Consider the following 23,154-nt stretch of genomic DNA (forward strand, 5'->3'; position numbering starts at 1 on the left):
ACCTTGTTGTTTTCTTTTGAATGTTCAGATAGCATTGTGGGTATTTCTACAGAATGCAGTGCAGTGTGACAGTCTAGATATGCGTGTAGGTCTGTTTTTGTTTTTTAATGTCTGTGTGTGGGAGGGATGTGAGACTAGGGGTGTTTCCCAAGGGGAAAAAAAGTTCATGGTGGTTTACCCCTCTGAAGTATGGGCCCCCTGTTTGCCCCATCCCCCCAATGACTCTTTATTTCTCTGGTGAACAAGCCGTTCTAAAGGCGTCGCCATCATAAACACTGGTGAACGGGGGGTGCCCCTTGAACCGAAAATTCTTTACATTTTTCTTTCTCCTTTTTTCCCCCAAATGGACCAATGAACATGTATTGAGTGCCTGGGTCATAGTACATATGATGTTGACACAAGCGACTAGAACTGATTTATATTCATTCAAGTTCTCATTGCATGTTTAAATGGATGCTTTCCTGAGTATTTACTGTAGCATTTCTGTGGAACTGGGTTATAATAGAAGAAAACTGGCCATGCACTGGAAAAAAATATAAAAGTAAAATATACTTAATTTTTGTTTTGCAAGTTTTTGCACGCATATTTTTAAGTAAAATTTAAGTATGGGATTAAGTAAAATCTACTTAACTAAGTTATATAAAATTAGCAAAGCAAATAAGTAAATTTAACATGGCCAGTTCGAGTTTGATGAGTAATTTCTACTTAATTATGTTTACACTGCAATACTCAAGAACTCAGTCACGGTTTGTAAACTTTACTCAAACAACATAGAACTGAAAAAAATGCCAATAAAGCGTGTGGTTCACTTACAATCACGTATGTAAGCAAGTAGACATCTCGTTATTCTTTTTAAGGTAATATTTTGACATGTTGTAGTTATTGAATGAATGAACACCGAGACCTGAATACTTGGCGCATGATATACAATAACAGTAACAATCAGTGAATAGTGTTTGAGTATGAATGGGTCATTTTGAGTAGAAAATGAACTCTAGATGTCACAAAACCCAACAACAAAAGTAACCATAAAACAGTGTTAATACATCTCAAAAACAGAAAAAAACAAAAACAAAAAAAACATGACTTTGATATTTACTTAAACAATCTTTGTAAAAATAACAAATAATTCCAAGTAAAATACACTTATAAGTTCAAACTTTAAATTCTACTCTTCTTTTTTTAAATTCTTGCCTGAACTATTACTGTATTATTTACTCATTTACTCATTAATCATTTTTATCAGTGCACTATGGTGAAAATTAGGCTTGTGACATTTTTTTATGTAGCTCGTAATGATTTCTTGAGATGCCTGCATGGTGTCCTCTTCCAGCACCAAAAAATTAAAATTAAAAAAACTTTTCTACCGTACAAGCCCCTATTAATAGCTGTACTCTTTTAGTGAATTGATTGAGCATATAAGTGTTCCTTGCACCTACAAATAATTAGAAACTAATTTAATATCCAATTAGGTTCCATTTGTTTTCATACATTGCAACGTAACAAATGGAGAATTGTTTGAAAGCTCTTTATCTCTCTTTTTTATTTTTTTTATTAGTAATTCAGGAGGAGAAAAATCCTAGAATTTAAAAATGAGGATGTGACTCAAGTCCTACAGAATCACATTACTGCTGTATTAATCATCTCAAGAACGTTACACCACGTATTAGAACAGGGAAGATGTAGCTTATTTTCTCTTTAGTAACCATCTCCCCTCTGTCCTTGTATGTATAAATAATGTATGCATTTTTATAATGTATGCAATGTATGTTTTAGAGAGCTGTGTGCCAGCAAATAATTAATTGCATGCTGACCCGCCATTGCTAGCTGTTGATACCAAATAAACAGAACATTTTTTTTAAGTTTAAAACTCTACTATTGAAGTCAGAATTAAATGCAAATTCACAGTCTATTTTGTAAGTGCATGTTATTAATCACATGATTCATCCATGCATATGTTTCATAAAAAAAAAAAGTTTTACCTGCAATTTTTAATAAATTATCATAACTGTATTTTCCAGTGAAAGTCATACTTCATACAAAAAGACGTCATACAAAAATAATTTTTTTACTTTCTGATAAATCACACTTGAATGTACGACATAGGGAAGAAAGGATTGATCAATACTTTAGTTACATCTCAACTTTAATGTTTGTTTGCATTACGATATAACTAGTTTAGTAGTTTTGAGTTTTATTTTGATTCGTCTGTTACATTCAATCTGTTCCTTCATATTAGTGAGGTCCACATATATTTTGAAGTTCTTTCAGCAGTATTACAGCTAGCACCAAAACAGAAGTTTGCAGTTGTTTAATTTAGCTGAAAATTTGCCATAGGTATGGAAGCATGAGAGTGACAGAGAACGTACATGGCTTGTTCACGTCTTTACCCCTTTCTCCTTCGTGAGGCCATAGAGATTAGTAAACACTGTTCTTTTCTTTTTATGCTATTTTCTCTCTGTATCCCTCTTCTTCCCCCTCCCTCTCTTCCTCCACATTGCAATTCCCTCCTTACCGAGTCCAAATCACTTAAAATGGAGCCTCTAGATCACATGGCCTCGTAACAGGCATGTGCTGGTATGGTCATGCTATCCCCCTTTACACACACACACATGCATTTTAAAAGCATAGAAAGGGGGGAGGGGCTGGCAACAGACCCCTCAGACATACATGGAGTCATACCTTCCTCTTGCAGTGTAGAGCGAAGGCTTTCTCAGGCGGAGTAGAGCTGCCACGAGTGTATACATTACATACACACATATGAATATTACTATCCATGATATTTTCAGATTGCATGCAGTTAGATGTGATGGTATTCAGAGCAACATTTCAGTGGACTTTATGCTTCTGATCATTTCTGTGCAATCAAACAGTGCATTCAAATATTGATATAACATAGTACAAAGGGTGTTGTGAAACAGAGCTGACCTGGAGAATTGATTTCATTTTTTTTTTTTTTTTTTTCAAAAGTCTCCTGCAAAAAATGGTGTTCGCTTTGTATTTTTTGTGGATGATTTGATGGTATGCTATTTCTGTACAGCCAGGAGAGTCATGTTTAAAAAATTGCTGTCCAAGTTTCTAGATTTTTTTTTTTATATTATCTAATAGTTTAAGTATTTATGAAAAGAAATAAATGACGTTTTGAATTTGTTACTTTGTGGAGCTTTACTCATGAGGCTGTTCTATGGACTACTGAGCATTTTTATCTTAATTTTTAACCCTTTTGGATAGACTCAAGACTATTTTTCCCTCTAAAGAAACCACAAAACAAAGAAACCACAGTCTAAGACAAACTGCAATTCTAATAGTCATTATTTTAAAGTTCATGGAACAGAGGAGAGATAATGAAGACAGGTAAGATGAGAGTGTTGTCTACTTTCGGAGTTACAACTTAGATTTAAAAAATAACATGTTTGCAGGAAAGAAGGTCCTTCATTTGTAACAAAAGAAGAAACTGGCATTGAAAGAAAGGTTTAACCTAAGGTTTTATTGGTTAAAGGTTAAAGGAACCATTTAATTAGATATTTACAAAGTAATTTAATTTAAAAAAAAAACTTTTTTTATTGGTAGAATATTGTTTTAAAACCTTATTTTTTTCCATTTAAAATGGTAGTATTTGTTTTCAAACTTTGTTTGAAACATGTATAACTACTGTCTAAATAAAAATACTAAGAAGTGAAGTATTCAGAGAGAAAACTGGATTTTTAACTTTCAGATAGTTGTTTAAACTGCATTAAAAAGAACTGTACAACATTTCAGAGTCCTTCATGTTTTGACTGAAATGTATTTATTTGTTTTACTAAATTTTATTTTGCTTAAATTGAATGTTTACTTATTTGTTTTAATTTAAAAAATTGTGAAATGTGCTTAAAGGAAAAGCAAAACTTTTAAAGTCTTGAGTGTTGCTGTATTTAAAGTTTTGTTTCTAACAATGCAATTAAATATGAGCAATAAATATTTTGTGAATGAAAATATTTAATTAGTTGGACTGTGTTATATGTTTTGTAGATTTTTTGATAATTCAAAGTTTGGGGGGAAAAACTCATGGAAAGGTAAAAAAATAACAATTTGAATTTAATCATCAAATAACTGCCTTAAAAGAAACACCCTGTTTGTCTTAATGTGAGAATATTGTTTTAATTTCTTTGTTTCTTTTAGTTCAAAATGTTAAAGATTTTGAAACAAGTTAACTACTTTAAATTTGCAAACAGTAGAAATCTCTGTGTATAGTAATTGATATTCAGTTTTGTTAAGATGGAAAGTGTGAAATGTTTTTATCTCAAATGGGATCAAGGCAAACTACTTGAAATGTGACAACACATGTTGATGCATATTTGACTTGAACTATCCTTTTATGAAATGTAAACTATGTAAACTATGCTTTATGCGGGTCGAAAATGAGCAAGCCTTGCGAAATAAATAAATAAATATAATATATATATATATATATATATAATATAAAATGTATGCACAAGATAATATCAGACTTTTCCCTGGCATGTTCATTCACATTTGTAGAGTTTAAGACATGTTATCCTTGGCTTCTCCAAAGAGTCACTGTACTTAAAATGTGGCTTATGATCTTATGATATAGATTGCAACTCTAACTAGATGTGCTGCTTTGAGTATGAAAGAATAAATTATTTACATCCGTAGATGAGCTAATAATATTCATGATCAGTTCCGAATGGAACGAAATAATTTATTTGAAATTATTCCCGGGCTTTTATTGCGCGCTTTATTACCAGAACATGATGGAAACTATTCATTTGCTGATCTTTACGGCAGAACGCAGAAAGTCCATAGGCTACAAGCTGTGCTCTTCAAGAGGACAGCACTCTTGTGCGAGTCGTGACAAAATCGTTATTAAACCGTGCTGAGTCAGGTGCACTGCATTGTGGCACATATAGCCTGGATACTCGGTTCTGTACGAGACGGTTTCTGTTCCGTTCCACACCCCCTGTTTCCTCGTGCAGATCTCCTCTTCTCTACCAACCCCCTCCGTTCCTCGGCGGTGGGCGGGACAGTGACTGCGCGCACCGCCTCTTTCACGGCGCTGTAGTACTCTCGAGTAGCCCGGTGACTTTATGAATGAAGGCAGGTCTCCCCCTCACTGCCTGCGAGAAGCTGAAGCCACAGCGCGGCGTGCGTAAAGGGGAGTGACCCAGAGAAGCGCGAGCGTTTGCGCCTGCTGCACTGCAGGCAGTCAGTCATCGAAAGGCAAATCTTCACATCCTCACATTAGTTCGATGGCTCAAATGAAGGCGCTGGTAAATGGAGTTTAATGCGCAGTACAGTACTTTATTGCTGGATGAACTCGCAGCTGTAATGTAATTATCATGCACGTTGATTCCTACATAACAGCAGACACTATACGGTGCAATGATAGTGCAACAGCAGTACATTATAATGTAGCTAGTTTAAAAGGGGATGATGATATTAGAGTTTAAATCCATCAAATAAAATAGCACCCTTAGAGCTAGCCTATTAATTGTAGAACTAACGCAGTTTTCAAACGCACCCTTTCTGTTTTACGCATTTTGAAATAGCCTTACAACACGCCACATTTCTCTCTGTGCTGACATTGAAGCTTATTCTGCTTCTATATGTTACCTATAGTTTTCTAGCACATTCTGCGCCTGCTCACGTGACTGGGAGTCATTGTGGTAATTGGGCGTTGTCGGTGGAAGATGGCTGAACGCACGCTGGCACACATGGTTGAGATGTATCCGGGCCTATGGTACTCGCTCTGAACAAGAATTTCCTGATGGGTTTGTTGTGATATGAGATAACCAAATTGTGCGAGTTTGCGTCACGTAAACATCCTTATGTAGGCCTACCTGTGCGCGTTATAGAAAGTAGAATAAAGCTTAACCACACAACAGAAGACGCAGCCTATATAATTGGTGGGTAGGCTATGTGCATTTTAGTTTTTTAGTGCACATATTTATTGCATGCTTCATGAATCACTGACTGTAGCTATATTTAAATAATTTGGTAACTTTTACAGGTAAGGTTGTTTTGTGTCTTTGCTTATTTATTAATACAACTATTTATTTTCATTTTATTATTTAAATCTTCTAATGAAGCTAATTGTTAATTTGGTAATATCTTTTACTTTTTAAACGCGATTTTCATGCAAAATGCGTAACTGGATATCAGCTGAAATAAAGCAGTTAAACTGTTGTAGTCTTTTTTCAGTCTTATTTGTCAGCATTATAATTGCAAACTTAATAATAATAAAAAAAACAGTTTATTTGAGATTTTTCCTACTTTTAAAATATGAGCAATAAAAACTAAACCGCTGTAAGTTTATTTTTTCCGCCGAGTGAGTAAACCGCGTGAGACAGAAACTTAAAAAAAAAAAACCCAATTAAGACGTGTGATTATCTGATTAAATCATGAGCATTCTTTTTATCCAAAAGCAGCTCAAAGGTGATTGCATGACTTTTGCAGCTGAACAAGTGTGTTTTGAAGTGCAACCTGGCATTTCTTTTATTCCTGAACACTTGGCTTTCATGAAATGGCGAACATACGAGACGAGGGGAGGGAGGAATATTTGTATAGATTTATTAAAAACCTCATCAGTTAAAAACATTATTTACCATCCTACACTCTAATTTATATCGTTGATGATCTTAGAAACTCGATTGGCGTACAGCAATCCTCCAGATAAATTATTCACAGCCTGTTATGATGCTTGTCAGATTATGCCTCGGTTAGTTAAGCGTGAGTCCTCCTAATTTGTTCTGAAATCGTGATTGTTCTTTGTAAAGCAGTTTTGCGTGAGTTAATAATAATGCAAATGTATTTGCTCATTTTGAGCTCACTTTGTCTCTTCCCTCAGTTTGTAGTCAGTCATGCTGTCTGTCCGTGTTCTGCTCCTGAGTCACAAAATGGAGGCGCACGAGCGCTTCCATCTTCTCCACGCTGAGTAGGGCACAGCAGAGCGAAGCGTGAACTTTGACCCAAACTAAGGGCATTTCGCCTTTGTAAACTAAATGGATCCCGGAGTTGTTACCCTCTGCAGTTGTTTCTCACATACCACCCATCAAACCAACCCCACCCGAGGGGGAAGTGCCTAAACATAAAGGAATTTTTAGAAAGACGCAAACGCGCGTGTGCTTGAGCGCCTTTTCTCCGCGTGGCCTATAGGTAGGCGACGCAATCTTTACATGAATCTCGTACAAGCCGAGAAGAGATTAGTAGCTACAATTATGTCAGTGTGTGCAACTAATAAAATATTTAGACATTTCCTTCTGTTATTTCTGATGAATTATGATTCAGACAACGCCCCTTTTTCAACAAGCCTTTTTGCTTGCCTGAGGGCATGCTCAGCAGAAAGTGAATTTTCTTTTTTTTTTTCTTTTTTTTTGAGTGTTTTGTATTGTTTTTTGCAGTGCACCACAAATTTAATAAAGACTTTTAATATTTGCTGTATTATGTCCTGCAGTCCCTTCCCCCTTTTTAACAGAGCCGCCATACCTCAGCATAATATGCGGCCTCTTTGAAAAGTTCAATTGTTTGCTAGTAACCCCCGTCCCCTGCCCTGCCTCTTTTTAAAGTCCTGACCAAAGCGTTCCCCATCCACATTGGGGTCAAAGGTTGAGATGCAAGGTTGAGAACTACTTGCAGACAAAACTCTTTGTCGAAAAGATGAAATCTCTCTCTGTCTTTCTCTCTCTCTCTCTCCGTTCCCCATGACTCTCTCTCAATCAAATGGCCAAGGGAGAGAAAGAGAAGATGACGGATGAGAGGGAGGGGTGTTTCACATGATAATGTGCAGGAAAGGACCTCAGGTTCTCTTCGCTTCACCCCCACCGGCTGCCGTTTCGGAGGCCGTTTGCATTCCTCAGTTGAGCATGTCGCTCCCTGCACACTTTGACATGCTTAAAAATGTGCAGTCAGAGGCAGAGTGGATTCCCTGTGCTGTTGGGCCCATGCAAGTCCAAAAACATTGTAGTTCTAAAGTCCGAAATCATTTTCAGGTAGCTTGGTATTTACTTTCAGTGGTTTACTTGCCTAATGTTTCTAAACTTGGGTTGTGTAGATTTAAAATCATTGCTGAACAGTTTGGTATATCAAGATCACTGACAGAAAGACAATGTGAAGATTATTGTTGGTCTTGTTATTCATGTATTTTTAGCAGATTTTAATTGTTTCCAACTAGCATTCATATTTGGGCTGCACGATTGACAAAAATCATAATTGTCGATTATTCTCTTGAAATTGTAATTGCGATTATTAATTACGATTATCACAATTTACACCGAATGATGTTTATACCATTGTTTGATGCAACTGCATGCCGTATTTTTATATATGAAAATAAACTGAAAACAGTCTAACTGAAAAACCTTTATTGCTTTTCTGTAGTGTTAAGGCCCAATTGTCAAATATACATCGGATTGGTTTCTTCTTTAAATTATAAAAAAAGTAAAAATGTGAACGGTATTATAGCGTTATACTAAAATTAAATTTAAAACAATGGAAAAATCCTTAAGATTACATGTAGAAAGAAAAAAAAAACCGCATCTTAAGCACATAGAATAACATAAGTGTACTTCAAACGATTAATTGCCGCTTTGAATGATTATGTAATAACTGTAATCGTGATGAGAAATTTGATTGATTGTGCAGCCCTAATTCATATGCTTTTTTGCTTTTTGACAACGAGTGAATACTTTTTCCTAATTAAACAATTTTTTTATCGTAGTTTTATGCTTCTCTGTGAGAAAACAGAATTTAGGCAAAAATAATAAAAACGCTCCTTTAGGCACTAGGCAAAAAAAAAATTATGCATGAACTTTGTAAAACATGTCCCATAAACTGTGAATCTTGTTTGAATTCATTAGAGAAGCCAAAGCTTCAGACTAAATGTTACAAAAAGTATAATACTGTTTATCTGTGATCACAAACGGTTTCTCTCTCTTTTAAATCCATGTGTGATGTTACTTTATGCGGAGAATGACAAACTTGTGGTGTAGCTTTTAATAAAAAGAGGTTCTTTTTTGTTGTCTTTCTCTCTTCATCCATCTTTTGGAGTTCCTTGGTTGGTTTAATAATATTCGTATCATTTTGATTTATTTTAGTATATCCAATGATTAAAAAAAACATCTGTCTTCCATCCTTGAAACGGTTTAGATCTGTTTCTGTGAAGGGTTGACCTTGCTCCTCAAATCTTTGTGTTTGTCAGATACATTTTAGAGAGACACTTTCAGTCACTGGTCACTTTTGCATGGACTATGAAATATTTACTCAGATTTCTCTGCATGCCAGTAGCATAAAAAATTAACTGTCACTTCTCTATAGCAGCCTGTGAGAAGCTACAGTTTGTCTCAGATCTATCTAGCATGATGCAACTTCATCAATTTAAAAAAAAATTGACCATCATGGTTTTGTGGTCCAGGGTCGTGTGTGTGTATGCCTAATTATAAATACTATTTATGAATTTATCTGTTTATAATGATGCATTTGTTGAATGCATCATTACACTTTTTCCTGCAGTTGCTCATTGATGTTCCTGCATTTACAGGATTCATATTCTGATCATTTAATTATTTTAATGAATTTCAAAGCTGTTAATTAATTCAGGACTTGAACAATTCAAATGAAAATACAAAAATGAACAGGAACTTAACTCTAAGTGCCCAAGTCCCAGTTTTGACTGTTTGATTCAGATAGTGTCCACTACTGCCATGCTATTGGCCAACACCAGTGTTCAGTGGCAAGAGGCGGGAGATTTATTTTTATTGGTTTCATTGTTATACGACTGTATTGCTGGGGCCGGCAGTATATTGCCCCTCACTCTCTTCTTCTGGTATGTTACGGGTTGCATCAGCATGTGTTGATTGCTAAGCTTGCATGGGAGTGACCTTTCACCTCTCAGAGGAATAGGGCAAGGGGAAAAAAGCGAGGGGGAAGGAGGGCCTATCAGGTAATGCAGAGCAGAAAGCTCCAAAGGGAGGAGTGTCGAAAGAGGGAATGAGAAACTGAGAAGAAAGCAGGAAAAAGGGGGGATGGGACGTCTGTTATTTCTGGTGAAGTTGTCTCACCATCGCTGCTACTCTCTACACCACTTTGATTTATGGTTTAACCCTTGCTGTTCCATTCAGTGTCTGGTCCCCCCAGCCGAGACGGCACCCATAGCTTTCTACACGGCCACCTAGCAGAGCTCCTTAACTTCGTTGCCAGGATGTTTTCATTGACTTGAGGAACCTCCACGTCCATCTAGACCTTAAGCAGCTTACTACGTCCCTCCATGGACTCGCTGTTACGCAAAGAGCGGGAAAGGGAGGTGTGTGGAAGTTAGGATCCGCCCCTTCCCCTCCCACACTTACCCACCATTTTCAGTGTTGGCTGCAGAGGCCTTGCTGTGTACGAAGCTCCTCTAGCAGTTTACTGACTGAAGTTCTGTTTCATGTCCTTCCTCTGCCTACCACTGTCACAGTGCGTCATGTTAAAAAGGTGCTCTAGCTTTGTATCATTTCTGTTTGGGCTGTGTATGTTTTATGATTGACTTCAGTGGTATGGAATATTATTTCTGGAGACTGATTAGATTTGGATTTTTAGATGTGAGTTAATACAATAATTATATAGTGTAAAATGATTTGCTCATGAATGGCTTTTTTAAAAAAGTAGATGAAAAGGGATAATTTCTCACTTTATGATGTTATTTCTGCAGAGCTATAAATGTAAACTTTGCTGTGCTGAGTAATCCCAGTCTGCTTCTCTTTTTTTCCCTAGTTGATTTTTATTAAAGAAATACTATGTTTTTGTATATATTGTCTAATAATTTATTTGTCTTGCATTTGTATTTGAATATATAGAGAGTTTTTTTTTTTTTTTTTTTTTTTTTTTTTTTTTTTTTTTTTTTTTTAAGTAACTTTGTATGAAAATGTTTAAAACATTTGATTTAAAAATGTGGTTAAGCCTATTTATTCATTTTCTTTCAGGAATATTTACCTTGTTTACCAAACAAAAAATGTAGTTAGGAAAATATAAAATTCAGTGCAGTGTGACTATGATTATGTGAACCTATACCTGGCTATTTAGTAAATCATAATTAAAAAAAAAAAAAAAATCTATTACTAGTAGTATTCAAACTAACAGTCTTTTTAGCACAAATGATAGGTTTCACCAGTCCTTTAGATTTTTGCTTTTATATTTGGGTCAAAGACGAAAAAGGGTTTGAGCATAAAACAGTAAGAGTAACACTGCTTTAAATTTTTGTTTGCCCCCCCCCCCTCTGTTTAATTTAATTCTGAGCAAAAATTAAATATCATATATTTTTTTCCCTGATTTACAGAAGAGACCCACTAAAATGTCATTCAGTGTAACAATCTTGACATGCATATTGAGAACAAGAATTTTTTTTACTCATTTAAAACAATCAAATTTAATATGCTCACTTATTCTTTTATATATTTTAATATGTACAGGTCAGAATAAGCATGTTGTTTGAATTTTTACATAAATATTGTGTTACACTGAATGACAGTGTAACATTATTTCAACCAAATTTTGACATTTTATTCTCCAAAAACATATTTGAAACCTTAAATGTAGACACTTTACTTACATTTAAATGACCTTTCTATGGACGTAAAATCACTTATTTTCTTTTCTTTTAATTTCTTTTAATGCAGACATCTTAATGTCTTTGACCCATTTAATAAAATTTCTTTTTGGAGAAATTTTTGAAAATAAATTCTCCAAATTGCAGAAATGGTTGAACTGACTCCATTATCTGCACGAGCTAATGCATGAGAAGTTACGCCATGGTTCATAGCCTCTCCTAAATGTTTTAGAAAGTATCTGGGATGCAATTTAATTTCAGATCCCTCTAATGCCCAAATGCAATTGAATTACTGTGCAAGTAAGTACAAGCTGATGTTTTGCTACTTGAATATGTGGAAAATTATGAGGAAAGTTAGGTTGATTGCTCAGCGATGTACATTATATGTATCTTATCCTACACTCATTGTGTAGCTCCAAAAAAGTTGGTGCTAAAACTTTAATTTTATATTTTGTAGTCTTGCAATTCAGGTATCCGTAATCAGCTGCTTTGCAAATATATATAAAGAGGTAAAGCAATGAAAGTATGTGTGTGAGGTGAATGAATGTATAAGTCATGGAGGAGGGGTTAAAGATGCAAGTGAATGCTCTTTTCCTGCTGGTATATTGTTTCTCTTCTTCCTCTCTCTCTCTTTCTGCTTATCTGCCCTTCCCCCGTTTTTAAATCAACTTCACCTCTGATTGGCTGAGGTGGCAATGGCTCAAAGCAAGACAGGAAGTTGCTCGATGAGGGTTGTGACTTCTAAGGGGTGATTTTTGACTTCCTGTGTACTGGGTTTCCTGTTAGACCTCTCGAACGGTGGGACTCGAATGGTTAATTAGTGTTAGATCACTACATTTTGTAGTTTTAAGTCCCATAATTAAATGCCACTTAGGACTTCGTTCTTGCCCTTAGACGTTGACCTAAATGTACGCCAGTGCAAACTACAAATCACATTAACCTTTTGATTTGATCTCCACTATTGTTCAAACTGTTGTAGCTCCCTGTATTTACTTTAAACTGCCTTCGATGATTTCTTCATTTTTTTTTTTCCCCAGCTCCGTTCTCCAACAAGTGTTACTTCGTAAAAAAAAAAAAAAAAAAAAAAAAAAAATACATACACAGTTGACAGAAAAGTATTCCCAGTGTCTAAAGCTTTTGAAATGAAGGCATGGTAAAGCTTGTAGAACAGACACGGTTCACTTTTTTAATACAGTGTATCCGTTGAGACTAAATGCAGAGCGATGTTTTGGGAAGCACGTTTATTATCCTCGACAACACGCGTTTGTCTTCCAGATTTGTGTCTTTTCTTGTATCTTGACAGGCCGACGCTCATCAGAAGTGGTTTGGTGGAGTTTAGCTTGTTTCATACAGACTTACGTTGGCTTGCACCTGTGTAGTGCTGACGGTGTAGGTGTTTCATGTCAGTGTGACACATTCGTTCCCTGCACTGTGGGCTTGTTTGTTTGAGTGCTTAGATTGTGAATGTGTGTTGTGTACGAGCATAGGAGTAGCATTTTAGCTTATTGCTCGATAATCCTTTTAAAGACGTTTTAGATGCCATTGTCAATTCTGTTGTACTTGAATTTTAATTCATACTTAATAATGAATAATTTTCTTGTTTTAGCGCAAACAAGCATGTAAGATAGTCAGTAGGCAACATCCTTGAGTTTAGTTTGTGTTTTTTGATATGCCAGGGTTTATGCCAGAGTGTGTTTGTGAATATAAGATATGAAATATGTCTGTTTCTGATTAAGTGAGCCTTGCTGATTCCTCCAAGCCTGCTGAGTCTGGCCCATCATGCATCTGGATAAGCTTGCTAATGTTTAGCAAAGGGAGTGCTGGTGCATCTACTTTATATGTGTGTGTGATATTGTGTGCTATAAAAAGGAAATATTACTCATTTTAATTTATTAGTAGTTATCAAATCAAATTTATTAAATGGAAATTTTGAACACATTCACTACTGTTCAAAAGTGTGGGAAAAAGTCTCTTATGCTTACCAAAGCTGCATTTAATTTCTACAGGATACAGTAAAACGGTAATGTTGTGAAATATTATTACAATTTAAAATAAACTTTCTGTTTAGAATTATTTTAAAATGTTATTCATTTGATAGCAGAGCTGAATTGTCAGAAGTTGCTCCAGCCTTCAGTGTCACACACTGTTACAAATAAACATCCTGGCAGCTGTGGTTGCCAGAACAATTCTGTAAAAAATACAATTGAAATATTTATAGAACAAGCAGTAAATTTTACAGTATAAAAATGTTGTTTACAAACAAGAAAACTGCCATTTAAACCAGTAAATCCAATAAGGCTCCCTGCTATTAAAATCTGTTTTGTAACTTTAACATACACTGACAATTATCATCATAATACAGGTGCTAAAAGAGAAAGCTGCATGAAGAATCATGAATTAGATTTTTCCACAATCTGAATTCTACAGAAGGTGCGGTCATTCACACAAACACAAAACACCATGACGGTCGCACACATGACACTAAAATAATGCAATAAACATTTATTAAACAGCAGATGATGTAACATAAAAAGCAAAATGTACAGAACCGATAATAAAAGCTGTTAAGAAACAGGATTATTTAAACAAAATACTAATAGGGAATTCTAGGATTATTCTAGGATTATTATCTTAGTTTTTCCACTTTAATTTATAATTTGATTAGCTTTTTTACTTTTTATAACTGTACATTTAATAATATTTTATTGTAAAAAAAAAAAAAACATTGATGTCCAGTTACTAGATGTTTTACAGATTTTGTAGCGTGTAGCATAACCTATTACCATTTTTCTCCCATAGTGTTTTTGCAGTATTTTACCTAAAATTACACTCATTTAGTTTATTTTTTTTTACAGTGCATGATCCTTAAGAAATCATTCTATTATGCTGATTTGCTGCTCAAGAAACATTTCTTACAATTATCAATGTTGTTAACATTTATGCTCTTTTGTGGAAACTGTGATTTAAATGCATCCTTACTAAATAAAAGTACTAATTCCTTTAAAATAAAACCCAGTTCTTACTGACCCCGAACGTTTGATTGGTAGTTTGATGTATGCCCTCATTTAGATAGCAGAGTAAATGCGTTTGTGTTGAAGCATGTCTGTGTGGTGTGTGGAGGAACTGAATGTGCTTAACTGTGTCAAGACATATAGCTCTTTCCCCTCAATGGTTTTTTGTTTTTTGGGCTCATGTGATGTGCGGAGCAGGGTTTTGCCAACTAGACACTCAAGCTATGATTCTCTTTACTAAAAGAGTGAGCTTTATGGATTATTATTTTGATGATTATTATGATTATTAAAAGCACATTGCAAACTCCTGCTATAGCCACTGATAAATCTTATCTCGGGCCATATAGTCATATCTCAACAGGTTTTTTTTTCTTTCTCTTTTTTCACGTTCACTAGTTCAAGATAGGAGTAAACTTCAATAATTCACCGCTTCTGTAGGACAATACCACATACCCACACCCTCCCCCTAATGCTGTTCGCTGGCCTATAGTGTCCTCACCTTTGAACTTTTTAGGGGGTGAATCGCTCTCTTCTTTTTTTTCTTTCACTATTTTCTGTTCTTGTTATTTGGTCTTTTAATTAGAATTTTTATTGTCTTTTTAGTGCTGTGATTGAACTTTCTATGTTTCAGCGTGTCTTGAGATTCCCGTTTTAACTAAAGCCAATTCTAAACATAGATTTTATTTGCCACACCATAAAATACATTGAAATCCCATGCAACTCTTTCTGGGGAATGTGAGCATGTTAACAGATTTGGTTCTGTGGTTGGTGTCCCATCATCCACTGCTCCACGGCTGGACGTAAGGCCTGCTGCACAACAGGTAAATCGAGTAACGTGAAGTTAAAGCATGTTTTCGTCTCTAAACAATGGAAAAAAGAGACCAAAAGGTCACCTCTTTCATCTGGACGTGCTTTCCACGGTGTTGACCAATCAAAGTGGTCAGAGACTTGGTGGGACGTGACATGATGGGTTTAAACGGGTTCAAAGGTGCCAAACGAGAGGGATGTTTTTGTAGTAGTGGGGGTGGGATGTGGAAGCGTCAGGTTGGGGGATGGGTTCGGGAGCAAGGTGATTGATCAGCGGGAGAGCGAACAGATTGGTGGTCTCTCCCATCGTGTTTGTGTGGCCTTTGCCTTTTGTTGCACCTTTTGGTGCTTTCCTGCTCTTAATTTGCTTCAAACTCAACTCAAGTCGTGTTGCATTTCTCCTGATTTGTACATAATCTTGGAAGCCAATAAAAAAAATAAAGTATGTACTCTAATAAGTGCTTCAAGGCCTTTGAATCTGCATGGCCATTTTCAAAATTGGGCAGTGCATGGTTTCAATTGGTTTCATTTGGCTTAGGCGGGCTCGCAATGCTGATCTTTGTGGCGTGAAACACCCTTGCAGGATTCTTTGTTCCCTGATTGGCTGTTTCGCCCGCCATTTGCATGAAGAGAGCTTGAAAGCTGGCAAACGGCGCCATTTTCTCTGCTTGTCAACCGGTGGGCGTCAACCTTCCGGAGTTCAGAGGTCTTTAGGGTTTCTGCTCTCAGTCACCAGAAAAGGGTTGCCCCTCCCACATGACCCCTGGCACCCATTTCCCTCCTTGATCCTAAACACATGCATTGCTTCAGATGTTTGCTGCTACACCCTCTAGAGGTTCCAGAGTGTTACGGCTGTGTGTAGGTTATCTGGTCTCCTTATAACTGTGTCATTGTTCTGGTTGTGGAGCAATGCCATGCTGCAGTCCTCTATTGGACTTTATAGTTGATTTCACTCATCCCCCCACCCCAAGCCTTGCATTGCTTGGTCATTGCTGTAGTTATTTCATTTCTTTCTTTCTTTCTCTCTCTCTCTGCTTCTGGGGCAGCTGCCATGGAACTACATCAGTGTCTAGTTTCAATAATATACCCATTCAGTCTCTTCTCTCGCTCTCTTTCTCCTCTGCCCATTCCGCCTCGCTTCCACACCCAAGCATCTTCACAATGTTTAATCTACCTATAAATAATACCTCCTTCCCGATCATTTTGAGAGATTTTCTCAAACCTCACAGGTCCTGCCCTTGATTTTGAAATAAAATTTATGAGCATAAATCATGTCGTACTAGAATTATCTGAATGATTCTACAGTCAACACATTCTTGTTAAGGTTTACTTATATAGCTGGTCAAAGTTCTTTGTTTACATTTATATTTCTTTATATTTATCCAGAGTTCAAGATATATATTTTATCAGTCTTTTTTGTTTTTTGAGTGTCATTAAACATAGATCATGAATGTTAAATGCAGTGCCTTGAATAGCACTTTTTACACACCTTTTTAATTCCTCAATTTCAATTGATTTTATTTATTAAATAAAATTTAGTATAGTATAACACTTTAGTATAGGGACCAATTCTCGCTAATAACTAGTTGCTTTTAAGCATGCATATTTTTAACATATTGGCTGTTTATTAATAAAGCAAATATTCTGCCTGAACATATTATATCCACATCCTTAATTCTACCCAATACCTAAACTTAACAACTACTTTACTAAGCAGTAATTAGGAGTTTATTAAGGCAAAAGTCATAGTTAATAGATAATTAATGAGAATTGGACCTTAAAATAAAGTGTATATAGTGGAACTCTCAAAAACATTTGTTAAAAAAAAAGAAGAACAGAAAAGAGAAGGAAATTTACCTTGGGGGAAAAACTATTTACAAACCATTTTGGAAATGATGATGATGTTTCAGTGTGTGTTGAGATTAATGTTTTACAGTCAAATTCAAAGTTTAAGGAAAACATGTTATTTTTACATCAAAAAATGTCATTACAATTTTTTTTTTCAAATTTAAATAAAACCAAGACGAATGCAAAGATTACATTAATAAAGACCTGACGTATAAAACTAGACTTTAACATATTTTTGTATTTCCTAAATATGGACGCTGTCCATAGGCTGTTGATAAATACACAAAAGTAGTTGTTTTGTTAATTTAAGTTTTTTTTTTTTTTAGCACAAAATTGTAATGTAAAAATTTTCCTCAAGATTTTGTTCTATATCCGTTCACTCTTATGGCATGTGAAAGGATGAAAGTTTTAATATCAGAGCTAAAATGAAGTACCATTTATGATGGAAGTTACTGTTCTGGTGGATTTATCCCTGTTCTGACTTTCACCTTTCCATGCATCTCTTTCCACATCATTTAGATATAGACAAGACCAGGACCTGTCTGAACACTAGCTGTCAGCGTAAATCAGCGTTTGGATGATGTTGGATGGCATTAGTGTAATTAGTTTTTATGTGATTGTGGGTGTAAACTTGAGAGCATTTTTTCTTGAAGATGTCTGTGGCTGGAACCGCTGCTCTCGTTAGTTTTGTGTTGGATATATCGATGGCTCTTGTTTCATGAAGCAAAGCTGGTGAAGGGAGCCTTCTCTAAACCTCATTTCTCTCTTTTTGTTCTCCCTCTGCAGGACCAGAAAACTCCAGATCAGAAACATTCCACCACACCTACAGTGGGAGGTGAGTCTGGATGTGTCCATGTCTGTTCTGACAGAAAGACTTCTTCACTTATTCTCAGTCAACACGATGATGCTCTTCACCCAAGTGAGGGTGGCTCTTAAGGATGCATTTTAGACCGATTAAAGCATAATCCAAGAATACAGTGTTGTGGACGCATATTCTTCTCCATTCATAGATTCAGACGTTGGATGTAAGAAAACATCCCGGATATAAATGTTTATGCATCACCAAAGAGAAATTGCAATAATTTTGCATTGGTCGGACAAACAGATAATCCCAATGAAAAACAAAAATATGTTTTAATAGTGCCACTGAGGCTCTTCTTTTGGAAAATGAAGCTACATGGAAGATCTCCCAGATCTCTCTTTGCATATTTGGTTGGAAAATGAGAATTGTAACATCTTCAAAAAAAAAAAAAAATGAAAATCAGTATTAATTGCAAATTAAGTAAAAATGTAAAATATTTTCAACTTCTTGCAAAAAGAAACCTAAAAAAAAAAAAAAAAAAAAAATATATATATATATATATATATATATATATATATATATATATATATTAATATTACATTTATATTTTAAATATTATTAAACTGCAGTGTAGTAACTGTATAATTAGTTTTATCATTTTAGTGCAAATTTCTGCATTTCGTCTGCCTCTGACTAGCAAAGACTGAACTTTCCCTACATTTTCATAACAAGGGAAGTATTTTAAATTTTACCTAGAAAACAACCTGAGTGTAGGGTCTTATCATCACCAAAACAGAAATTGCAATATTTCATTTTACATTGGTTAGAGTTAGACAAACAGATTAGCTGCAAACCAATGCTGCTGTTTTGTTCTGGTTTGGATGCTCAAACAGATGTGTTTTAATAATTTGCATCAAAGTTCTTGGATATTTTACATTTTGGGGGGAAATTAAGCTACAAGTGGCTCACTCACAGCTGGCTCTGCATGTTCCATTGTAAAAAGCGAAGGTATTTTAACATCATCAATATTATTTAACTGTCTTTATTTATTTTTTTCAGCCTCATCTAAAAAGAAACAATAAAAAGGCCATTTTAAAACATAAATCAATACTTTTTTAAAAGCCTTTTCCAAAATGAAACCTGACAAAAAATGCTAAAATATATTAAAAGGCAATTTAAAAAATGTAAATCAATACTTTTTTTTTCACCCTCTTCCAAAAGGAAACCTGACCAAAAAAAAAATAAAAATTGAATTCCGTCAATCAATAATAATAATAAAAGTTATCTTTTTAACGTGTGCATTTTCTAATATTTACATGAACAGGAAAACTGCAGCACAATAATTATATAATCAGTTCTGTGCAGTTCTGTCAGTTTGGTGCAAACTTCTGCAGCGTGTCTGTTTAATGTGACTCTGACTAGCAAAATTTGAACTTCCCCTAAATGTTCTGGCAAGGGCAGTGCGCTGTGTTGGTTTGAACTCCAAGTTTATCCATGTCACTCAGGTTAGGTGATCTGTGTGTGATTATGAGATAACGTTACACCATCAACATACAGTGTCTGGGTGTGTGTGTGTGTGTGCGCGGGCGTGGCACAGTGTGTGTTTTCTCCAATGGTTGTTGTACTGGCTGACAGTTGTTCTTGCGGGCGGGGTCTCTCTTGGCACCTCTCCAGCAGGCCCCACTTCTGCCAGCCACAAGCGCCAACGTCAACCACTAGGAGGCGACACCTTGGTGGCGAAACCAGTCAGATGCCAACCAGGTTTTAATGGGTGAAACCTAGTTCAGTTTGACAGATGTGAAGTTTTGTATGGAAAAATTAAGCCTACTATCATAGACAGAATACACACCTGGTTTGGGACAAATTTTTTTTTTTACATTACAGAAAAATCCTTTATTAGTTAATCCTTTAATCCTTTAAGATTTGAAAGTTCTAAGTTCTTAAGTGAAATTAGCTTGGTTACTAAACAAGTAAGAGAGCATCCTGGGTAACTACATTAAATGAAGTATACGCTCATGAACCTTAATCTTATCTTGAGTCTTGTGTGAAACCGATTCAGTCAGCTGCTGCATTTGTTGTTGCTACAGTTTTAAGCAAATTCTCATTTAGGACCCCCCCCCAACCCCCGCCCCCCTTTCAATCATTCTCTTTTGTCCATTGTAGGTTCTTGATGGTCTGCTTGCCCAGTATGGAGCTGTTGAGAACTGTGAACAAGGTAAATTGTTTCATTTATGTTTTGAATGATGCATTACTGCTAAAAATAGTACACAAATTTGAATGACTTATGTTCTAAAGATAAATCAAATGCATGCTGAACACCTGGAAATTTTGTGTGTGCTTTGTTGCATAAAAAGAAATCCAAAAGACTAAAAGATTGTAGTTATTTACACTCCCTTTCTTTCTCTGTTCTTATTCTTTCCACAGTGAATACAGACAGTGAGACTGCAGTTGTGAACGTCACATATGGGACGCGGGAGCAGGCTAGACAGTGAGTGAACTTTGCCCTGAAACCTTTATTTTGAAGATGAAGTGTGTCATTTTTTCTTTTTTTTACAAGTGTCACCAAATGTAATTTCAAAAATACTGACTTTTGTCAGGTAGGTTTCCCTTGTCTTCCATTGTTTGGACAAACTGATTCTCTCCTCAAACTCACACCATGTCGCTGTGCTGGGTTGGTCTGGATTCTCAATGTTTTGAAAATGCTATGTTATCAATAAAAAAAGGACTGTATGTGTATATTGTCCTGTAATAAAATAAAGTGTTTAAAAAAAATTAAAAAGTACACATTTCAGCTTTAAAATCCCTTGTCTTTCTGCAATATCACATTAAACCTTCACCACAAAGCATGCATCCTCTCATTACGGTTTTTCCTTGTTTGCGGCTGACACCTACTGGTGATCCAGCTGCTTTGCAAGCTTTTATTCAGGTTATCTGTCAGCCTGGATTCTTCATCAGATTCATTCATACTGTTGCTTAATAACAATTTAAGCAAATCTCTTCTGTTGAACTGTGAAATTATTTGTATGATTTAATCTTTATACATTTAATCAGTCAGCATTCATCCACACCGCAGTGACATTTTTTCCCAGAGATACTGTCAGTTACTATAAACCCTCTCACATTCATGCATATCATTCATGCTTCTTGTCTCAAAGAGCAATCCAGAAGCTCAACGGTTACCAGTTTGAGAACAACGCCCTGCGTGTGTCATACATCCCTGATGAAAACTCTGATGTCGACTCTCAACGAGGCCCAGACAACGGCCGCCGTCCCGGATACGGTCCGCGAGGAAACTCCCGCCAGATGTCGCCTGGCTCTGGAATCCCCAGCAAACATCAGCACCCTGACATCCCTCTCAGGCTGCTGGTGCCCACGCAATACGTGGGTGCCATAATCGGCAAAGAGGGCGCCACCATCCGTAACATCACCAAACAAACTCAGAGCAAGTGAGTTATTGACTCTTAAGTGTGATTTAATGGAAAAAGTGGAGGAATGGAACAGAAACTAATTGAATTTAAAAGAGTAGTTCACACTAAAAGAGTATTTTTTTTTTGACCGATTGTTTGAATTTTCCTCATGCCTTTGTATATTTGATACACTGTGCATTGCATAACCTTTACGATGCCGCCCTCTCTTCTCCTCTCATCTCTCAGGATTGATGTGCATCGTAAAGAGAACGCAGGTGCCGCTGAAAAGCCCATAAGTATCCATTCTACCCAGGAGGGCTGTTCAGCTGCCTGCCGCATGATCCTGGAAATCATGAACCAGGAGGCCAAGGACACCAAAACGTGAGTGTCGACGACAATCACAACCAGAACAGTCACCCCTTTAGATTATTACTATTTGATTTTTCTTCAAAATATATAAATTATAAAGTAATAATGTCCTCTGTATATGTTCAAAAGTTTGGGGTCAACCAGTTATTTATTTATTTTTTAAATAAAGTAGTACTTTATTCATCAATAATCAAAATTGACCAGAGTTGGGAAGGTTACTTTGGAGATTACAAGTAAGTTTAACTATTTCAATTGCTTTATTAAAGTCAATTTCTACTTCTGCTAAATTTCTGATGACTGTTTTAAAGCTGTCAGGGTTAACCTTACGGCAGTGCTCAACACCGATCACTGTCAGACTTTCAAAATCCTTCATCACTTGAATTAAGATTGTAATCATTTCATTTTAAAGCACAGGCACCACAAGACTTCAGCACCTCTTTTTACTTTGAGTTCATTCTAAGGTTAAAGATATTACAATCTGGGAAAGAAATCAATTTAATCTGTGTGTATGTGAAAATATTCAGATGTAACCCCCTTTGTAATTGTTCAAAGTAACTGTAATTTTTTTTTCAGTAACTATAGCGGACAATTAGATTTATTGTTGTAATTGCATTTAATTTATTGGGTCATGTCTGTTCTCAGATCAGTATTAACAAATACTGTACATTTCTGGTAGTGCCGATGAGGTGCCTCTGAAGGTTCTTGCTCACAACAACTTTGTTGGCCGTTTGATTGGCAAAGAGGGACGCAACCTGAAGAAAGTGGAACAAGACACTGATACCAAGATCACGATTTCACCGTAAGCATTGAAAGGACACAATCACAAAACCAGTGGCCGAATTTTCTACTGAGTGTTCTTAACACGATTTTCTTCTTAATGTCTCTTAATGCAGACTGCAGGATCTGACCCTTTATAACCCAGAGAGGACGATCACAGTGAAGGGCTCGATCGAAGCGTGTTGCCTGGCAGAACAGGAAATCATGAAGAAAGTGCGGGAGGCATATGACAATGACGTTGCTGCCATGAATGTGAGTTTGTGTGGGAGAGAAAATCGTGTAGGGACACAAAAAGAGAGAAGTGTGACTTATTTGGCTAGTAAGCATGAATTTTTATCCTAATCTGAGAATCTATTCCGCTTTCATCCAGCAACAGACTCACCTGATCCCTGGACTAAACCTGGGAGCCATCGGCCTCTTCCCATCATCCTCTGCCATGCCTCCTCCTGCCCTGGGAAACTCCATGCCTGGACCCCCCTATGGCCCTATGGGGGTATGACCAACTTTGTCACAATTCATTATTTTTTAAAAATCATACTGATGTCACATTAACTA

At 36.1% G+C, this 23,154-nt stretch overlaps 1 protein-coding gene across 2 annotated transcripts in view; it reads left to right on the forward strand.

Annotated features, from left to right (window-relative positions):
• igf2bp1 (insulin-like growth factor 2 mRNA binding protein 1) overlaps positions 1-23,154 on the forward strand; it is a 36,515-nt gene that overhangs the window by 7,183 nt on the left and 6,178 nt on the right. The window contains exons 3-10 of one of the 2 annotated variants that reach the window (XM_042720743.1): positions 18,031-18,079; positions 20,210-20,261; positions 20,471-20,534; positions 21,202-21,492; positions 21,700-21,834; positions 22,499-22,621; positions 22,716-22,851; positions 22,976-23,092. In XM_042720743.1, the coding sequence (XP_042576677.1) occupies positions 18,031-18,079; positions 20,210-20,261; positions 20,471-20,534; positions 21,202-21,492; positions 21,700-21,834; positions 22,499-22,621; positions 22,716-22,851; positions 22,976-23,092 (967 nt within the window). Of the gene's footprint in view, positions 1-18,030; positions 18,080-20,209; positions 20,262-20,470; positions 20,535-21,201; positions 21,493-21,699; positions 21,835-22,498; positions 22,622-22,715; positions 22,852-22,969; positions 23,093-23,154 lie in introns of both variants that reach the window. The other variant, XM_042720742.1, reaches the window with a different exon arrangement.

This window comes from Cyprinus carpio, chromosome B3 (genome assembly GCF_018340385.1).
Source record: "Cyprinus carpio isolate SPL01 chromosome B3, ASM1834038v1, whole genome shotgun sequence".
Taxonomy (NCBI): domain Eukaryota; kingdom Metazoa; phylum Chordata; class Actinopteri; order Cypriniformes; family Cyprinidae; genus Cyprinus; species Cyprinus carpio.